The following is a 16,354-nucleotide window of genomic DNA, read 5'->3' as shown; positions in this document are numbered from 1 at the left end:
ACATGTCCCAGAATGCATCTCATTTTGTGACATGCGCACTGCAGAGACTTGCAATTATTTTCCATAACTTCTGCTTTCAGACTTAGTTAATTAAGAAGTTATTACCCTATTCGATAATAATCCAATGCAGAGGCAATAATGTACTATAATATATATATTTTTATATATTATATATTTATATATGTATATATATATATATATTGAATAGTCGTTAAAGATACAAGTGAACCATAATGCGAATGTGGCCCGCGATGAAATTGAGTTTGACGCCCGTGATTAAATGAATGATCAAATTCTTTTTAGCTATTTTGTTCTCATCTAAACCTCGCCTGTGTGACGCTAAAGTGGAACCGGTTGTGTTACCTTCTCGGTCTGGTTTGTGTGGCTTCATCAGCTCCACCGCCTCCCCTTTCCTGACCAGCATCACCTGGGAGTCTCCGAGCCAGGCGACGTACATCGTGCGGCCCCGAAGGAACGTCACCACGCCCGTCGTGCCCACAACGCAGGTGCTGCGAACACACACACGTTACAGTATTTAATGTGCACACCAAGCAGCAGCTGCAACACCAGTTCTTGTTACCCCACACGTTTTCAAATGAAGAGATTATGATTTCTCTCTACCCCAACTGTTTATGCAAGTACAGCTGAATGAACAACTTTATTAAAGCCATTTTGTCATGTTTAAAACATGAAACACCTAAACATGTAGTGAAGAAGTACGAGCATCAGCAGTAATATTGGTAGCAGGTTCACTCATAATGTGCAATTACGTATCTGCTAAATCTAAATCCATCTAAATACTGTTAATATTTACATTAATTAAGTGACCGTCTATGTTTCCTGTGGATATTGGATTGCTCTTTTTGACTGCACTGTTAGTGTACAGTTTTATTATTATTATGCTGCTGTGTTTATGGTATTTTTTGTAACTCTGGCACAACAATTACCTTCGGGATAAATATAGTCCTATCTTATCTTACAATAGTAGAATAGTTTACACTTTGTGGTTTTGTTGTTTGCAGGTGCGGTTACCTCTCGTCGGGCCTTCTTCATAAATGCCAAGTCGGTGACTCTGAAGGCTTTGCAGAGAGCCTCCATCGGGTCCTGTCCTGAAGCATTCCTGCTGGAACAGGTTGACGTGGAGGTGGTTGGCAGCGTAGATCGCAGCGTCGACACCGCCCGTGACCGTCAAACACGGCAAAGTAAGCATGCTCCTCCTGATCCTGAGAGACAAAAAGGGTGATTTAGCAGATAGATTCAATAACACAAAGACTTCAGGTCTTAAAGGAGTACATATAATAATCAAAGGTTTGTTTTAGTGGTTTAAAACTGCAATGCATACTGTATCATCATCTTTAAGGTATGCTTTCATTTAGGAAATCCCTATCTATGTCACCATTTCCACCCAAGCACACTTCCTTCATAAAGAAATCAGCATTTCAATTGTGGATCATATTTGAGTTGCTTGATACATAACGCATTGTTTAAATGGGTGTCTTGTGCAGGGCCACTGAATTGAATCAATATCCTATTGTGGTAGACTTTATGAGATAAAGAAATATCTTATTGTTCTCCAAATAATTGATATAATTTTGTTTTGTGATGAAACTTTCTTTTAATTTAATCCCATCTTATTTTTTTCTGAAGACATTTTACGTTGACTTCTTACATGTTGAACCCAAATACCTGTACTTTCTACTTCTTACACTTTGAACACAAATACCTGTACTTTCTACTTCTTACACTTCTTACACAAATACCTGTACTTTCTACTTCTTACACTTCTTACACAAATACCTGTACTTTCTACTTCTTACATGTTGAACCCAAATACCTTTACTTTCTACTTCTTACACTTCTTACACAAATACCTGTACTTTCTACTTCTTACATGTTGCACACAAATACCTGTACTTTCTACTTCTTACATGTTGAACCCAAATACCTGTACTTTCTACTTCTTACATGTTGAACTCAAATACCTGTACTTTCTACTTCTTACATGTTGAACACAAATACCTGTACTTTCTACTTCTTACATGTTGAACTCAAATACCTGTACTTTCTACTTCTCACATTTTGAACTCAAATACCTGTACTTTCTACTTCTCACATTTTGAACTCAAATACCTGTACTTTCTACTTATTACATGTTGAAACTCAAATACCTGTACTTTCTACTTCTTACATGTTGAACTCAAATACCTGTACTTTCTACTTCTTACATGTTGAACTCAAATACCTGTACTTTCTACTTCTTACATGTGAACTCAAATACCTGTACTTTCTACTTCTCTCATTTCCCAAACAGCTGGTTCCTTTAGTCTGAATGTGTGTTTGGTGCGTGATCATTATTCTTTAGAGTCACTGCGTGCCTATTGATTTGAACACGATCCGTGTATCCATCACTTCCTGGTCTTCTCTAAAGAAGAGGGACCAATGGAAACGTTGTCATGTTGCCGTTGTTCAGCATGGAAACATTCATTAGCTAACAATGACATTATTGTTCTATTAATATAAAGGGAGGTCAGGTACTCTTTAAAACAAGCTGCTAGTTATGGGTACTTTCTACTGAAGTACACTTCAAAGCCTCTTTACTTTGACTTGAATAAAGAAGTTTAGTGAGTACTTCTACTTTCACCAGAGTATTTTAAACACGAGTATCTGTACTTCTACTTGAGTAAAGGATGTGTGCACTGTTGCCATCTCGAGTCATACCTGAACATTGAAGAGCGAGTTGTGAAGTCGGGGATGATGACGTGTTTTGTCCTCCATCTTGCGCCTCATGTTCTTGATGGCGTGGATGGACGTCTCGTAGTACGGCTGCGGGCGGCGGCGGTACGGCAGGTCCTTCATCCAGAGGCAGCACACCTCGAAGAGCCGGTTGAACACCAACCAGGCCAACTTCACCGACTCCATCTCTAACACACACACACACACACACACACACACACACACACACACACCACACACACCACACACACACACACACCACACACACACACACACACCACACACACACACACACACACACACACACACACACACAACACACACACACACACACACACACAACACACACACCACACCACACCACACAAACACACACACACCAATCAGTCAAACAGCTGTCTTTGTTCAGGGACCGTAATTAGTAAAAGCAATGTGTAGCTAAAAAAAAAAAAACGAAACGAAAAACATCATAAAAACTTCCCCAACCTCTCTTCTTTGAATTTCTAAAAAATTTAAACTATTTCTCTTCGTGGTTTAGTGGTGTCGTACCATCAACTAACTCCTTATCTCTTGGCAATACCACAGCAATGTTTGGGGTATGCAACATATTAATTGTCAACATCTATTATAATCATTGATCAGTTACTTCTTTATTCCATTTGAGAAGTGTCGGATATATATTTTTTTCTGAGGGCTGCAAATAATGATTAGTTACGCTATTAAGTTAGTCTGACAATTACTTGTTTTAATAAATGTTAGTGGTTGGTGTGGGAAATGTTACAAGAAGGTGACGTGTTTGCCTGACCTACTTTAATTGATAATGTAGTGTCACATAACACCCTTATCTTTTATTCAACTTTAAATATGGCACGGTAAAAGTATATGATGTTATTAACTTGTAAAAAGCGTGACCCCTATGTTGTAGAAAATAAATAAAGAACACAATAAGATCCTTTTTGACAGATTGTAACGTTTAACTAAAAGCATTCAACTTGTTCTGCTGTCAAGAATCACATTTTGAAAAGTCCCCGTCCTCCGGGAGGGTCACGCCCCGCAGGGACCCGTTTTACTTTTTCTCAGAAGCTGTTATTGAGAAATTAGTGGAGCAGGACGAGGAACCAGGGCTCCATCGCCCTGGTAACAAAGACTGGGGCTGTGTGTGTGTTTGACCTACTAATGTTAGCTGCAGGTGGAAAAATAATCTCTCCTGTCATTTGCCAGCGTTCTCTCTCTCACGCTGCTCCACCCAAAAACTGGACCGGCCTACACTGTGTCCCATTTTCCTCCGTCCACCCCTCCAGCTTCTAAAACTACATGCAACTTACACAAAACAGCGCCTTCCTCATCTCCAGCTCCAAAATAAAGATGTCGCGTCTGGCAGCAGGATTTACCCATAACACCTTGCAAACAGCTACAGAGAGCAGGGAAGCGACTTCAAACAGGCAGGGATCATCTGTTATGCAACGCCAGAAGTATTACTTTGAAAATACACACACAGCGAGGTGAAGAACGACAACATTGAACACTTTTCATAACTTTTCTAACGTGTGACATTTGGGCTATAAATTCTGCATCTCTTTCACACTATTTATTATTAATAATGTTTAATTATAATCTCTTCATCTCTGTATTTGAGCTATTTAAACAGCAAGGACGTTTTGTTTATGTCAACAAATCCCATGAAAAGACCAAACATCTTTTCTCTCAATACTTTGTTACCCTAAGACAGTGTTTCTCAAACCTTTTCATACCAAGGACCACTAACCAATAAAAAAACACTCGCGGACCACCTAACTCCACAAATATCCAAAAACTCATAGTTTTTTACAAATCGCCTGAAATTGTACAAACAAGTGGCAACATGTGTGATGAAGGTGCTTATTCTGGGCTATATCATGCAATCGAAGTGAAACTTAAGCTCACTCCATTGCGGAGATATTCCCGCGAGAGTGCGGAAAACTTAAATAAATAAATGTATTTCAAATGTGAAATTTTACCGATATACTCACGGACCACTAGGGGGCGCTCACGGACCACCAGTAGTCCGCGGACCACACTTTGAGAAGCGCTGCTCTAAGATATAACAACTGAATAAATCACAAATATAGTTTCAGTTTTTAAAAAGGCTCCCAGTTTCTTTGGGAAAATGTTACTCGAAAAGGAGTCAGTAAATAAATAATACAATATATTCTAATAATATTCTTCGACACACCGGGGAAGATCATTGGTAAATATGTGGATGCTGTAAAATAATTCAACCCAACTAAACTTAATATTGAAATGTATAAAATAATTTTTCATTATAATCTCCTCCTCCTCCTCCTCCTCCTCCTCCTCCTCCTCCTCCTCCTCCTCCTCCTCCTCCTCCTCCTCGGTTCGTTGTAACTGTACGCTTTTTATTCTGTAATATCTATTTTCTATAGCACGTCTGTCCTAGGAGAGGTCCTTAGTTTCTTCTATTGAACCCATTAATAATGTTTTGTTGGGGGGAGTTTTTCCTTCTGAGCTGCTAGGGTCTGAGGAAAAAGGGTATGCTGTCTGTAAAGCCCCCTGAGACATGTGTACAAGCAGTGATCGATCAATCAATCAATCATGTTTATTTATATAGCCCAATATCACAAATGTTACACTTGTCTCAGTGGTCTTCACAGTGTGTACAGAATATCAGTATGACAATACGACCCCCTCTGTCCTTACACCCTCTGTCCTTAGACCCTCTGTCCTTAGACCCTCTGTCCTTAGACCCTCACATCGTACAAGGAAACACTTCCAGAGAAACCCCACAGTTTAAAGGGAACATGGGAGAAACCTCGGGGAGAGCAACAGAGGAGGGATCCCTCTCCCAGGACGGACAGACAGTAGATGCCGTGTGTAAATCGGCATTGATATTGGGCTTTATGAACAAAATGTGGTTTAGTGATTTGGACTGAGTGTTTTCTGGAGTTCTGGCCTCTGGTGGTGAAATACAGCGAGTCTGTGCAGCTTTGCAGGGGACAACTGGGAAAACACCCTGGAGGTTAGCGGAGGCTGCTGTGTACGTGAGTTGGAGACCTAAATTTGACGTTGTGGTTCAAGGCTTTAATTGTCATTCGTAGCTACAGTAGTTATGTTGATGAACATCTTAGCTCATAGGCTCCTGCAACAGTGCAACACATTAGCTAAAGTGTGTGTGTGTTAGGGCTGCTCAATTAATCATATTTTAATCGCAATTACGGTTATGGCTTGCAACGATTAGGAAAACAACGTAATCGGAATAAAACGATCATTTGTTATTATTATTTTTTTCAAATATTTTTTTTTTATTGGTTTTTCAGTTGAATTATATTTAAAGTTCAGGGTAATCGACTGTTAAAAACATACTGTTCACATTTTTTTCTCCAATAAATTGATGTTTTCAAAGTAAATGGATAATAGTTTTTAATAATCGTGATATCAATTATTGACCCAAATAATCGAGATCATGATTTTTGCCATAATCGAGGTGTGTGTGTGTGTGTGTGTGTGTGTGTGTGTGTGTGTGTGTGTGGACTCCCCTGCTGGATGTGATTAGGAAACCAAAGAGAGAAGAGGCGAGGGAAAACAGAGGCTGTCAATGATATCCATCTCCATGTAAACAGCTGGGTGTGTGTCACGTGTTACAGGGTCCTGTCCCTCCTCGGGGGTCTTGTTGAGGTGGTGTATGGAGAGGTCGCTCTGCAGCAGGCTGTCGGCCGTGGCTCGGGCGAGAGCTGCAGCCAGAGAGCCCTTGTTACTGAGGACAGAGAGATGGGTCATTCCAAACATGTTAAAGGTCACCTCTATTATGCAATCCACGTGTTTCTGTCTCTTCTACATCAACATGTGTCCCCTCTTCTTCCATGTCTCTTCTACATCAACACGTGTCCCCATCTTCTTCAGTGTCTCTTCTACATCAACACGTGTCCCCTCTTCTTCATGTCTCTTCTAGCATCAACATGTGTCCCATCTTCTTCCATGTCTCTTCTACATCAACATGTGTCCCCTCTTCTTCATGTTCTCTTCTGACATCAACATGTGTCCCCTCTTCTCCATGTCTCTTCTACATCAACATGTGTCCCCTCTTCTTCATGTCTCTTCTACATCAACATGTGTCCCCTCTTCTTCCATGTCTCTTCTACATCAACATGTGTCCCCTCTTCTTCATGTCTCTTCTACATCAACATGTGTCCCCTCTTCTTCATGTCTCTTCTACATCAACATGTGTCCCCCTCTTCTTCATGTCTCTTCTACATCAACATGTGTCCCCTCTTCTTCATGTCTCTTCTACATCAACCATGTGTCCCCTCTTCTTCATGTCTCTTTCTGCATCAAACATGTGTCCCCTCTTCTTCATGTCTCTTCTACATCAACATGTGTCCCCTCTTCTCATTCTCTTCTACATCAACATGTGTCCCCTCTTCTTCATGTCTCTTCTACATCAACATGTGTCCCTCTTCTTCATGTCTCTTCTACATCAACATGTGTCCCCTCTTCTCCATGTCTCTTCTACATCAACATGTGTCCCCTCTTCTTCATGTCTCTTCTACATCAACATGTGTCCCCTCTTCTCATGTCTCTTCTACATCAACATGTGTCCCCTCTTCTTCATGTCTCTTCTACATCAACATGTGTCCCCTCTTCTTCCATGTCTCTTCTACATCAACATGTGTCCCCTCTTCTTCCATGTCTCTTCTACATCAACATGTGTCCCCTCTTCTTCATGTCTCTTCTACATCAACATGTGTCCCCTCTTCTTCCATGTCTCTTCTACATCAACATGTGTCCCCTCTTCTTCATGTCTCTTCTACATCAACATGTGTCCCCTCTTCTTCATGTCTCTTCTACATCAACATGTGTCCCTCTTCTTCATGTCTCTTCTGCATCAACATGTGTCCCTTCTCATGTCTCTCATCAACATGTGTCCCTCTTCTTCATGTCTCTTCTACATCAACATGTGTCCCCTCGTCTCATATCTCTTCTACATCAACATGGTGTCCCCTCTTCTTCATGTCTCTTCTACATCAACATGTGTCCCCTCTTCTCCATGTCTCTTCTACATCAACATGTGTCCCCTCTTCTTTCAAAAAATGTCCTCTTCTACATCAAACATGTGTCCCCTCTTCTTCATGTCTCTTCTACATCAACATGTGTCCCCTCTTCTTCATGTCTCTTCTACATCAACATGTGTCCCCTCTTCTTCCATGTCTCTTCTACATCAGCATGTGTCCCCTCTTCTTCATGTCTCTTCTACATCAAGCATGTGTCCCCTCTTCTCCATGTCTCTTCTACATCAACATGTGTCCCCTCTTCTTCCATGTCTCTTCTACATCAACATGTGGTCCCCTCTTCTTCCATGTCTCTTCTACATCAACCATGTGTCCCCTCTTCTTCATGTCTCTTCTACATCAGCATGTGTCCCCTCTTCTTCATGTCTCTTCTACATCAGCATGTGTCCCTCTTCTTCATGTCTCTTCTACATCAGCATGTGTCCCCTCTTCTTCATGTCTCTTCTACATCAGCATGTGTCCCCTCCTTCTCCATGTCTCTTCTACATCAACATGTGTCCCCTCTTCTTCATGTCTCTTCTACATCAGCATGTGTCCCCTCTTCTTCATGTCCTCTTCTACATCAACATGTGTCCCCTCTTCTTCATGTCTCTTCTACATCAACATGTGTCCCCTCTTCTTCATGTCTCTTCTACATCAACATGTGTCCCCTCTTCTTCATGTCTCTTCTACATCAACATGTGTCCCCTCTTCTTCATGTCTCTTCTACATCAACATGTGTCCCTTTTCTTCATGTCTCTTCTACATCAACATGTGTCCCCTCTTCTTCATGTCTCTTCTACATCAACATGTGTCCCCTCTTCTCCATGTCTCTTCTACATCAGCATGTGTCCCCTCTTCTTCATGTCTCTTCTACATCAACATGTGTCCCCTCTTCTTCATGTCTCTTCTACATCAGCATGTGTCCCCTCTTCTTCATGTCTCTTCTACATCAACATGTGTCCCCTCTTCTTCATGTCTCTTCTACATCACCATGTGTCCCCTCTTCTTCATGTCTCTTCTACATCAACATGTGTCCCCTCTTCTTCATGTCTCTTCTACATCAACATGTGTCCCCTCTTCTTCATGTCTCTTCTACATCAACATGTGTCCCCTCTTCTTCATGTCTCTTCTACATCAGCATGTGTCCCCTCTTCTTCATGTCTCTTCTACATCAGCATGTGTCCCCTCTTCTTCATGTCTCTTCTACATCAGCATGTGTCCCCTCTTCTCCATGTCTCTTCTACATCAACATGTGTCCCCTCTTCTTCATGTCTCTTCTACATCAACATGTGTCCCCTCTTCTTCATGTCTCTTCTACATCAGCATGTGTCCCCTCTTCTTCATGTCTCTTCTACATCAACATGTGTCCCCTCTTCTTCATGTCTCTTCTACATCAACATGTGTCCCCTCTTCTTCATGTCTCTTCTACATCAACATGTGTCCCCTCTTCTTCATGTCTCTTCTACATCAACATGTGTCCCCTCTTCTTCATGTCTCTTCTACATCAACATGTGTCCCCTTTTCTTCATGTCTCTTCTACATCAACATGTGTCCCCTCTTCTTCATGTCTCTTCTACATCAACATGTGTCCCCTCTTCTCCATGTCTCTTCTACATCAGCATGTGTCCCCTCTTCTTCATGTCTCTTCTACATCAACATGTGTCCCCTCTTCTTCATGTTTCTTCTACATCAGCATGTGTCCCTCTTCTTCATGTCTCTTCTACATCAACATGTGTCCCCTCTTCTTCATGTCTCTTCTACATCACCATGTGTCCCCTCTTCTTCATGTCTCTTCTACATCAACATGTGTCCCCTCTGTGGAAAGAGACTCTGAGAGTTTCAGGAACAAATATTCTCTCTCTTTTTGATCCATTTCTATAAAAACCTGTCTGAAAATCAGCTGATCAGATTTTGGCCACTCTATGATGTCATAATGATGTGTAGCCATTAGCCAATCAGCAACCAAGGTAACCCCCCACCCCTTATCACCTGAATCTCCTCCTAGAGCACCATTGAGTTATTTTGAACCAAATCTCTCTCAGAGGGGCGTGGGGAGGGGCTCCTTATTTTCATCTAAAGTAACAGACAGAGAATCAGCACTTTGGAAACAGGGCTGAAACAGAGGGGATTATGGGTAATGCTGCAATGATCCGTTTGGTGTTTCAGCCAATCAGAGACAGGCTCTGTATATATCTGAGACCTGTGATATATTGATGAAACACAGTATAATAGGGGGACTTTAAGAGATCAACAACACGTAGTTTATTTGACTGCATAACGACGTGGTTTGCTGTCGTCAAAGCTATAACAGAAGAACATCTCTCTAACTAATATACTGAACACGGATAGGCAGATATCTTTGAAGTTGGGGATGATGACGCCTTCAGGCAATATGTTTTTTAATGCAATAATTGATGACGACTTTGAAACATCTGTCCTGGGACGACAGCCTCTTGGCTCACTTTGTCAAATTAACAGCATTTTGATTAATGTGTACTGCCCACGTTGAATGATAAACAATAAACGAATAAACTAATTAATTAATTAAATCAATTAGTTAACAGTTATAAGAAATTACAGAACAGAAATATTAATGATACATATGAAGTATTTTACAAACTGTCAGCGTTATGTAGTGTTTCATAATAAGGTATACGTTACTTTACAAGCATATAGCACTTATCATGAGGAAGAGGAGGAGGAGGAGGAGGAGGAGGAGGAGGAGGAGGAGGAGGAGGAGGAAGAAGAAGAAGAAGAAGAAGAGGAAGAGGAAGAGGAGGAAGAAAGATAGCGAGTCGTTTGAAGGACTCAAGGTTTGCTGTTAGATAACTAGGTCATCTCTAGATGTAGGTAACCATGGTAACCAACTTCAGGATGCTGCCCCTTTAAGTTAAATGAAGTTGAAAATAAACCTGAAGTGACGTCGACAGCTTTATGGTTAATGAGCGAGGGTCAAAGCTGTTCTTCAACGGTGTGTGATCATTCAAATAGAAATAGGTATTCATTGTTGCCCTGGACACAAATAATACAAATCTGATAAATCTGCTGCCAGTCAGACTGGGGGGGGGGGGTGCCTTTTTTTGGATCGTTTATGAAACAGTCGAATGAAAACAGGTCAGGTGAGCAGGTCGTAACCAATCAGGAGAGAGAACTGACCTCTTAATACATTAATCTGTGAGGTCTTGATTTCAGTGATTGTTCTAGATTCATTTTCCTGGGGGGGGGGGGCTGCGATGGGGACATTAATGTAATGAGAGGGACCCATTTAATGCAGGAAGGAAGAGATTTGAACATTTAGCGCATAAAATAACATTATTGGTGTTTGATGTAGAAACAGACTTTGTAATAAGATTATAAAGCGTCATATTCTTTCAGATTTCTGTACTTTGTTATCCCTGTATCATCTGTATACTGTCCTGTGTTTATTTACATGCCCATTCATTTGATTGTACACTGTATCTGCCACCTAGACTGACCGGGTTATGTATGTCTAATGTTCGTTATATTTGAAAACTTCAAAACAAATATTGTTAAAACATGTTTGAATCAGACTTTATGTCGATTACTTTAAGATTTGTATTTATTTTAGTTAGTTTGGCCGAAGATACAGAACATTAAAATACATTTTCGGGAAATAAATACCTTATTAATGCAACATAAACTTTGTTGTTATCTTATTTCTTAATATTTGTTTTAGTAACTTGGCCCCCCTCCCCCAGAACCGCCCATGCTTGATTGGTTAATTGGGACAACAGGTGGGAGATTCTGGGTGTTTCTCAATGTCGAGGACGCTTCCTTGGTAGGACATGTCCCTCCGAGTCAGGTCCTTCAGAAGCGAGGCAAGAATCCTTCCTAGCCTCGGAAAACGAAGAACGGTGGAACAGGCTAGCAGGTGTGCGTCATATGCGAGGCCCCGCCTTAAATGGAGCGCGATTTCCGCCAAAGATCTTGGAAATTGGTCCGTGCGCAAAGCATTGTGGGAATTTTAAGACCGCGGAGGATACACATGTGCAGCCTCGAAATGTCTCACAACGAAAGACGCCGGGCTCGGTAGAATTCCAAGGAGCCTGGACATTGGAACAGTCCTTCGGCGGGACTCGATGACGTAGCATCCTTGAAATAGTGGCTCTGGAGCATCCTTCCTTGACATTGAGAAACACCCAATGGGTCACATTTTCAGAAAGTACTTCCCGTTTCTAATAAACTGAACTAAGTGGGTTATAACCTTGAGTAAGTCCACAGCCAAGAGATTGCTTTTTATAAGGCTTAATGCTAAACGCTAAGGCTGTACTGGATGTATTAATACAAAAACTCCATTACAATATTAAATATTAAAGCATTGAATACAATCCTAAATTCAAAACAAAGAAAAATCACCTTACTGCATCTCGAGATGTACCCACACAACGCTACACTCGCTTCTTGGACTTCTTATTAAATACAATTTTAATTGATTTAACCGTAAATGTTTAATTTAGGTTTAATTAAAGGTGTGGCAGCTGAATCCTCACACATGTAATACTACGCTGGATGGCGTGATGTTGCACACGCAAATAGTCACTCCGGTGCTTTTAATTTACGCAAATGAATGAACTGGGGTCGGCTTAGTGTAACGCAGGGACTTATTCTTCAATTAAATGATGTGTATTTAGTGTTAAACGGCCTCTGTGTAATATTACATGGGTGTAATTAATGAAAACTGCTCCAACATTTAATGAATTCAGCTCTGCTCATTAGTGACTGAGACATATAAGGGCATATGTTTATCACAGGGTGTACGCAGGAATCCTGAATTCAGATGTAACACCTTTTTAACACCTTTTTAAGACCTTTTTTAAGACCCTTTCCATACATTTGAAGACCTCATCGCCACTTGGAGTTCTAACCGGTTACCTTGGCGACACACTTCACCTCACATTGACTATATACAGTATTGATTGTCCTTCCTCCTCATCTTCCAACCATTTGGACGCAGACTTGCATTTCCCCATAACGATGTTGCTTAGCAACCGGCGTAAACGGACCTTCGCGCTATCAAGCAGTGAGCGCGCGACGTCCTGTTCAGATGACGTCAAATCCAACGGGATGCCATCAATAAACTACACAGAATCACACTACACACCTACGCCATGATTACATTCAGGCAGACTGTAGAACACAACCTCTTTGGACCATTTATATACTTATTGAAAACAAGCTACAAAATGTAAGACCTTGGAAAATGCCGTTTGATACTTTTTAATAGCCTTCATTTTCGCTAAATTGATTTAACAACTTGTAATACTTTTTAAGACCCCGCGGACCCCCTGTATCAGTATTTTAGAGTTTATAACTGAATTCAGGTTATCAGACCTCTTATAGGTCATCTGTTAAACATGCAAATTGGTTGAAACTGTAGCAGGAAGAAAACACAAAGCGTGTCTTTCTTGCATAAATGCTCTCTGTGCTTCCTTTGAAAAGCCGCCATAGAAAACAGAGGAAGTAAAACAGCACACAGAGTAATGAGTAATAACACATGGTCCAAAAAGAGATCAAAAATCCTTCATTAAAACACATTGACTCCACTATTTAATTACTGAATTGGCTTTTATGGAGGCTGTGGCGCAGTGGGTTAGTGTGGTTCAAACCCCACTGCAGTCAGCATGTCGTTCACCCCAAATGGCTCCTGTGGGGATTGCCCACAGTGTTGAGTATGTAAGTAGCTTTGGAGAAAAGCGTCTAACAAGTGACATGTAATAATACAAATGTAATAATATAAGAATATAGGAGCTTTCTGAACATTAAAATATGGAGACATGTCGCAGTCGAGCCACTAAATACTAATATGAACCTGAAAGTGAGCATTATGTGTCCTCTCTGACGGTTAAAACTGACTGACAAAGGTCTCTACTTTTCTGTGAAGCACACTCTATGAAACATATAAACAGTCTTGCTTTGCATTTTCTTTTGTCCCTTTACTTTATTTCACTTTTCATATCTGCAGTTATCATCTCTTTTCCCCTTTGCTCGCTCAGTACAGTACGTTGTTGGAAAAAGTTCAAATATAAAGTCGAGCCACACTCGAGATGATTCCTCTCTCCATGGAAACCACAGACACTACAAATAACTCCACTGACTCATCTCCGTCCTGTCTCTGTGTCAGAATATAAACAGACCATATGTCACCTTTTTATATCCACAATAAAGTGTCAGGGACGTACAGTAAGACACAAACACATGCCGTGTAGTGTGATCTAGTGTTTGTCTACTTTGTACTTCTACTCCACTACAATTCAGAGGTACATGGTGTACTTTTCCAGAGTATTCCTACACTCTGGTACTTCTACTTTTACTCAAGTACAAGATCTGAGTCCTTCTCCCACCTCTGTGTGTTGCAATATATTGAGACTGTTCTTGTGAAAAGTGGCATTGTTAAATAAATGTGTGGCTGCAACTAAAATGTTTGGCTGTAAAGTTGTTGCTTTTGCAATAACTTAATATTAAATTACATTATATTTAGTAGTATTTTATTGAGTATAATTGTATTAAATGTCTTAAACTATTCAACATAAAAAAATGTTTTAAATAAATATTTACACAAATATAAATATATAAAAAACGTAAAATCTCAGTCCAGTGAATATGAGACAAAATACAGTCTATTATATTTTAAAGTGGAGGGCTGTGCAGATTTTAAAAAGAGATATATTGGGGTTTTGAATTCAGTCGCAAAATAAAGACTAACTGGTACCTACATTATACAAAATGCTATGGAAACGAAGAGAGATGTGTGTGTCTATATATATATATATATATGTCAGCAAAGGATAAAAGAATAAAGAAGGGTGAAGGGACGAGGTGTGAGTGAGGGTCTCAGGATTTTCGGTGTCCTTTTTTCTCCGTGTTTCCATTCATAGAAACAATTTTCCTCTCACTCCCCTCCCCCCACCACACCACTGGCTGCACTGCGGGGGTGTATGCTGCGCTGCGAGGCTCTGATTGGCTGCAGGTCACATGGGAGAACGCGGCGCACCAATGGCGGCGTCCTGTGGTCTGTGCATCACAGTGAGGTCATGTGGAGCGGAGGAGGATTAAAGTGGAGCTTATTCTCAGTTCACACCATCGCTCTGCGCACGGCCAGATAACTACTGGTACAACTGCTCTCTAACATCTTTAACTACCACTGATGTAAGGGAGATTAGGTTATTCAAGAATAGATGGAAGACTTTAAATAGGGTTACAATTACTGTCATTATTACATTACATGTTAGACGTTTTTATCCAAAGCGATTTACATACTCAATGCTGTGGGCAACCCCCATAGGAGCAATTTGGGGGGAAGTGTCTCAGGGACACAACGGCATGCAGTGGGGTTTGAACATGTGCTCCCCTGATCCGAACACCAACGCACTATACCACTGCGCCACTGCGCCACAGCGCCACAGCCGCCCACTACATTATCAAGTAGTCTGCCAATTACTTTCTAGAATAATTAAAACGGTAAATATATACACAAACATCCACAGACATCTGTACAAATCTGTATGAATAAGTGAGAGTACACCATAGTATACCAGACAACTGAAACTACTGATTACTGTCATTATCATATAATCTAAATAACTTCTTGATAAATAGACTTTCTTCCCGGTAAAAACAACCATGGAAAATCAATACCACATTATGATTATTACATAAAGTTGAATATAAGTCCACGGTGACGTTTGAGTAGAATTACTGACTCGCGTTTGTATGCCTCTGCCAAACAGTCAGTTTAAATCTAAAAGGTTTAACCATGTATTGTCATTATGCAACACAGCGTGGCACAACAAGACGCAGTTGTAGTCCATGAGGCTCCACATGAGAAACATGAACAAAGTCCTGAAGTGCTTTTCTGCATAATACATAATTGAATTCTGGTAAGATAATATCTATGTGCTGTATACTGGGGGAAGGGCTAATTGTACAGTGTTAACAAACAAATACACACATGTACTCACACACACATGTAATAATATGTACACATGACCAAATACGTCTATATGTTCATTTGAATTCATTTCTTATTTTATCATTTTTAATTGTTATCTTTGATTTTATCCTTACTTTTATTAATCTCTAATTTCATTCTTACCCTGTTGCTGTTAAAACTACTGCATTTCCATCTTACCTTATCTTAAAAAAAACATGGTAACATGAAGAAATAACATCCGTGTTCAAATGTCATCACATCTTAATTGCATCCTATCAGACGTGTGAAAATGCATATTGATATTTATATTCTTGAGTTATTGCAAAAGATGTGTTTGGTGAGGTCACAGCTCTTTACTAAATCAGTTCATCATTACCTCAGACTGGACATCTGTATCTTATGGCTGCGAGGGGATGTGGTCGTCTGTCAACCAGAAGGTTGTTGGTTCGATCCCAGCCGTGCACTCCACATGTCGATGTATCCTTGGGCAAGATATTTAACTCTGAGTAGCTCCGGATGGTGTGTGACGGCCCGTCCACACAGCGGCGTGCGTTGAAGCTTCCAACGCTTCTGCCCATTCACTTTGAATGGGGTGACGGCACTTTTAGCCGAACTGCATCGTGGG

General features: G+C 40.6%; 1 protein-coding gene across 1 annotated transcript in view; it reads right to left on the bottom strand.

Moving 5' to 3' along the window:
• The window catches only part of ppm1e (protein phosphatase, Mg2+/Mn2+ dependent, 1E), a 15,093-nt gene extending 8,577 nt beyond the window's left edge, over positions 1–6,516 (bottom strand). The window contains 7 exon segments of the mRNA XM_034098278.2: positions 367–496; positions 498–509; positions 1,033–1,110; positions 1,112–1,180; positions 1,182–1,223; positions 2,719–2,921; positions 6,366–6,516. Coding sequence (XP_033954169.1) covers positions 367–496; positions 498–509; positions 1,033–1,110; positions 1,112–1,180; positions 1,182–1,223; positions 2,719–2,921; positions 6,366–6,516 — 685 coding nt within the window.
• Positions 6,517–16,354: the final 9,838 nt, after the last annotated feature.

The sequence above is a fragment of the Pseudochaenichthys georgianus genome, chromosome 14 (assembly GCF_902827115.2).
Source record: "Pseudochaenichthys georgianus chromosome 14, fPseGeo1.2, whole genome shotgun sequence".
NCBI lineage: Eukaryota > Metazoa > Chordata > Actinopteri > Perciformes > Channichthyidae > Pseudochaenichthys > Pseudochaenichthys georgianus.
The sequence above is the reverse complement of the archived record's forward strand: the minus strand, read 5'-3'. Positions and strand labels throughout refer to the sequence as shown.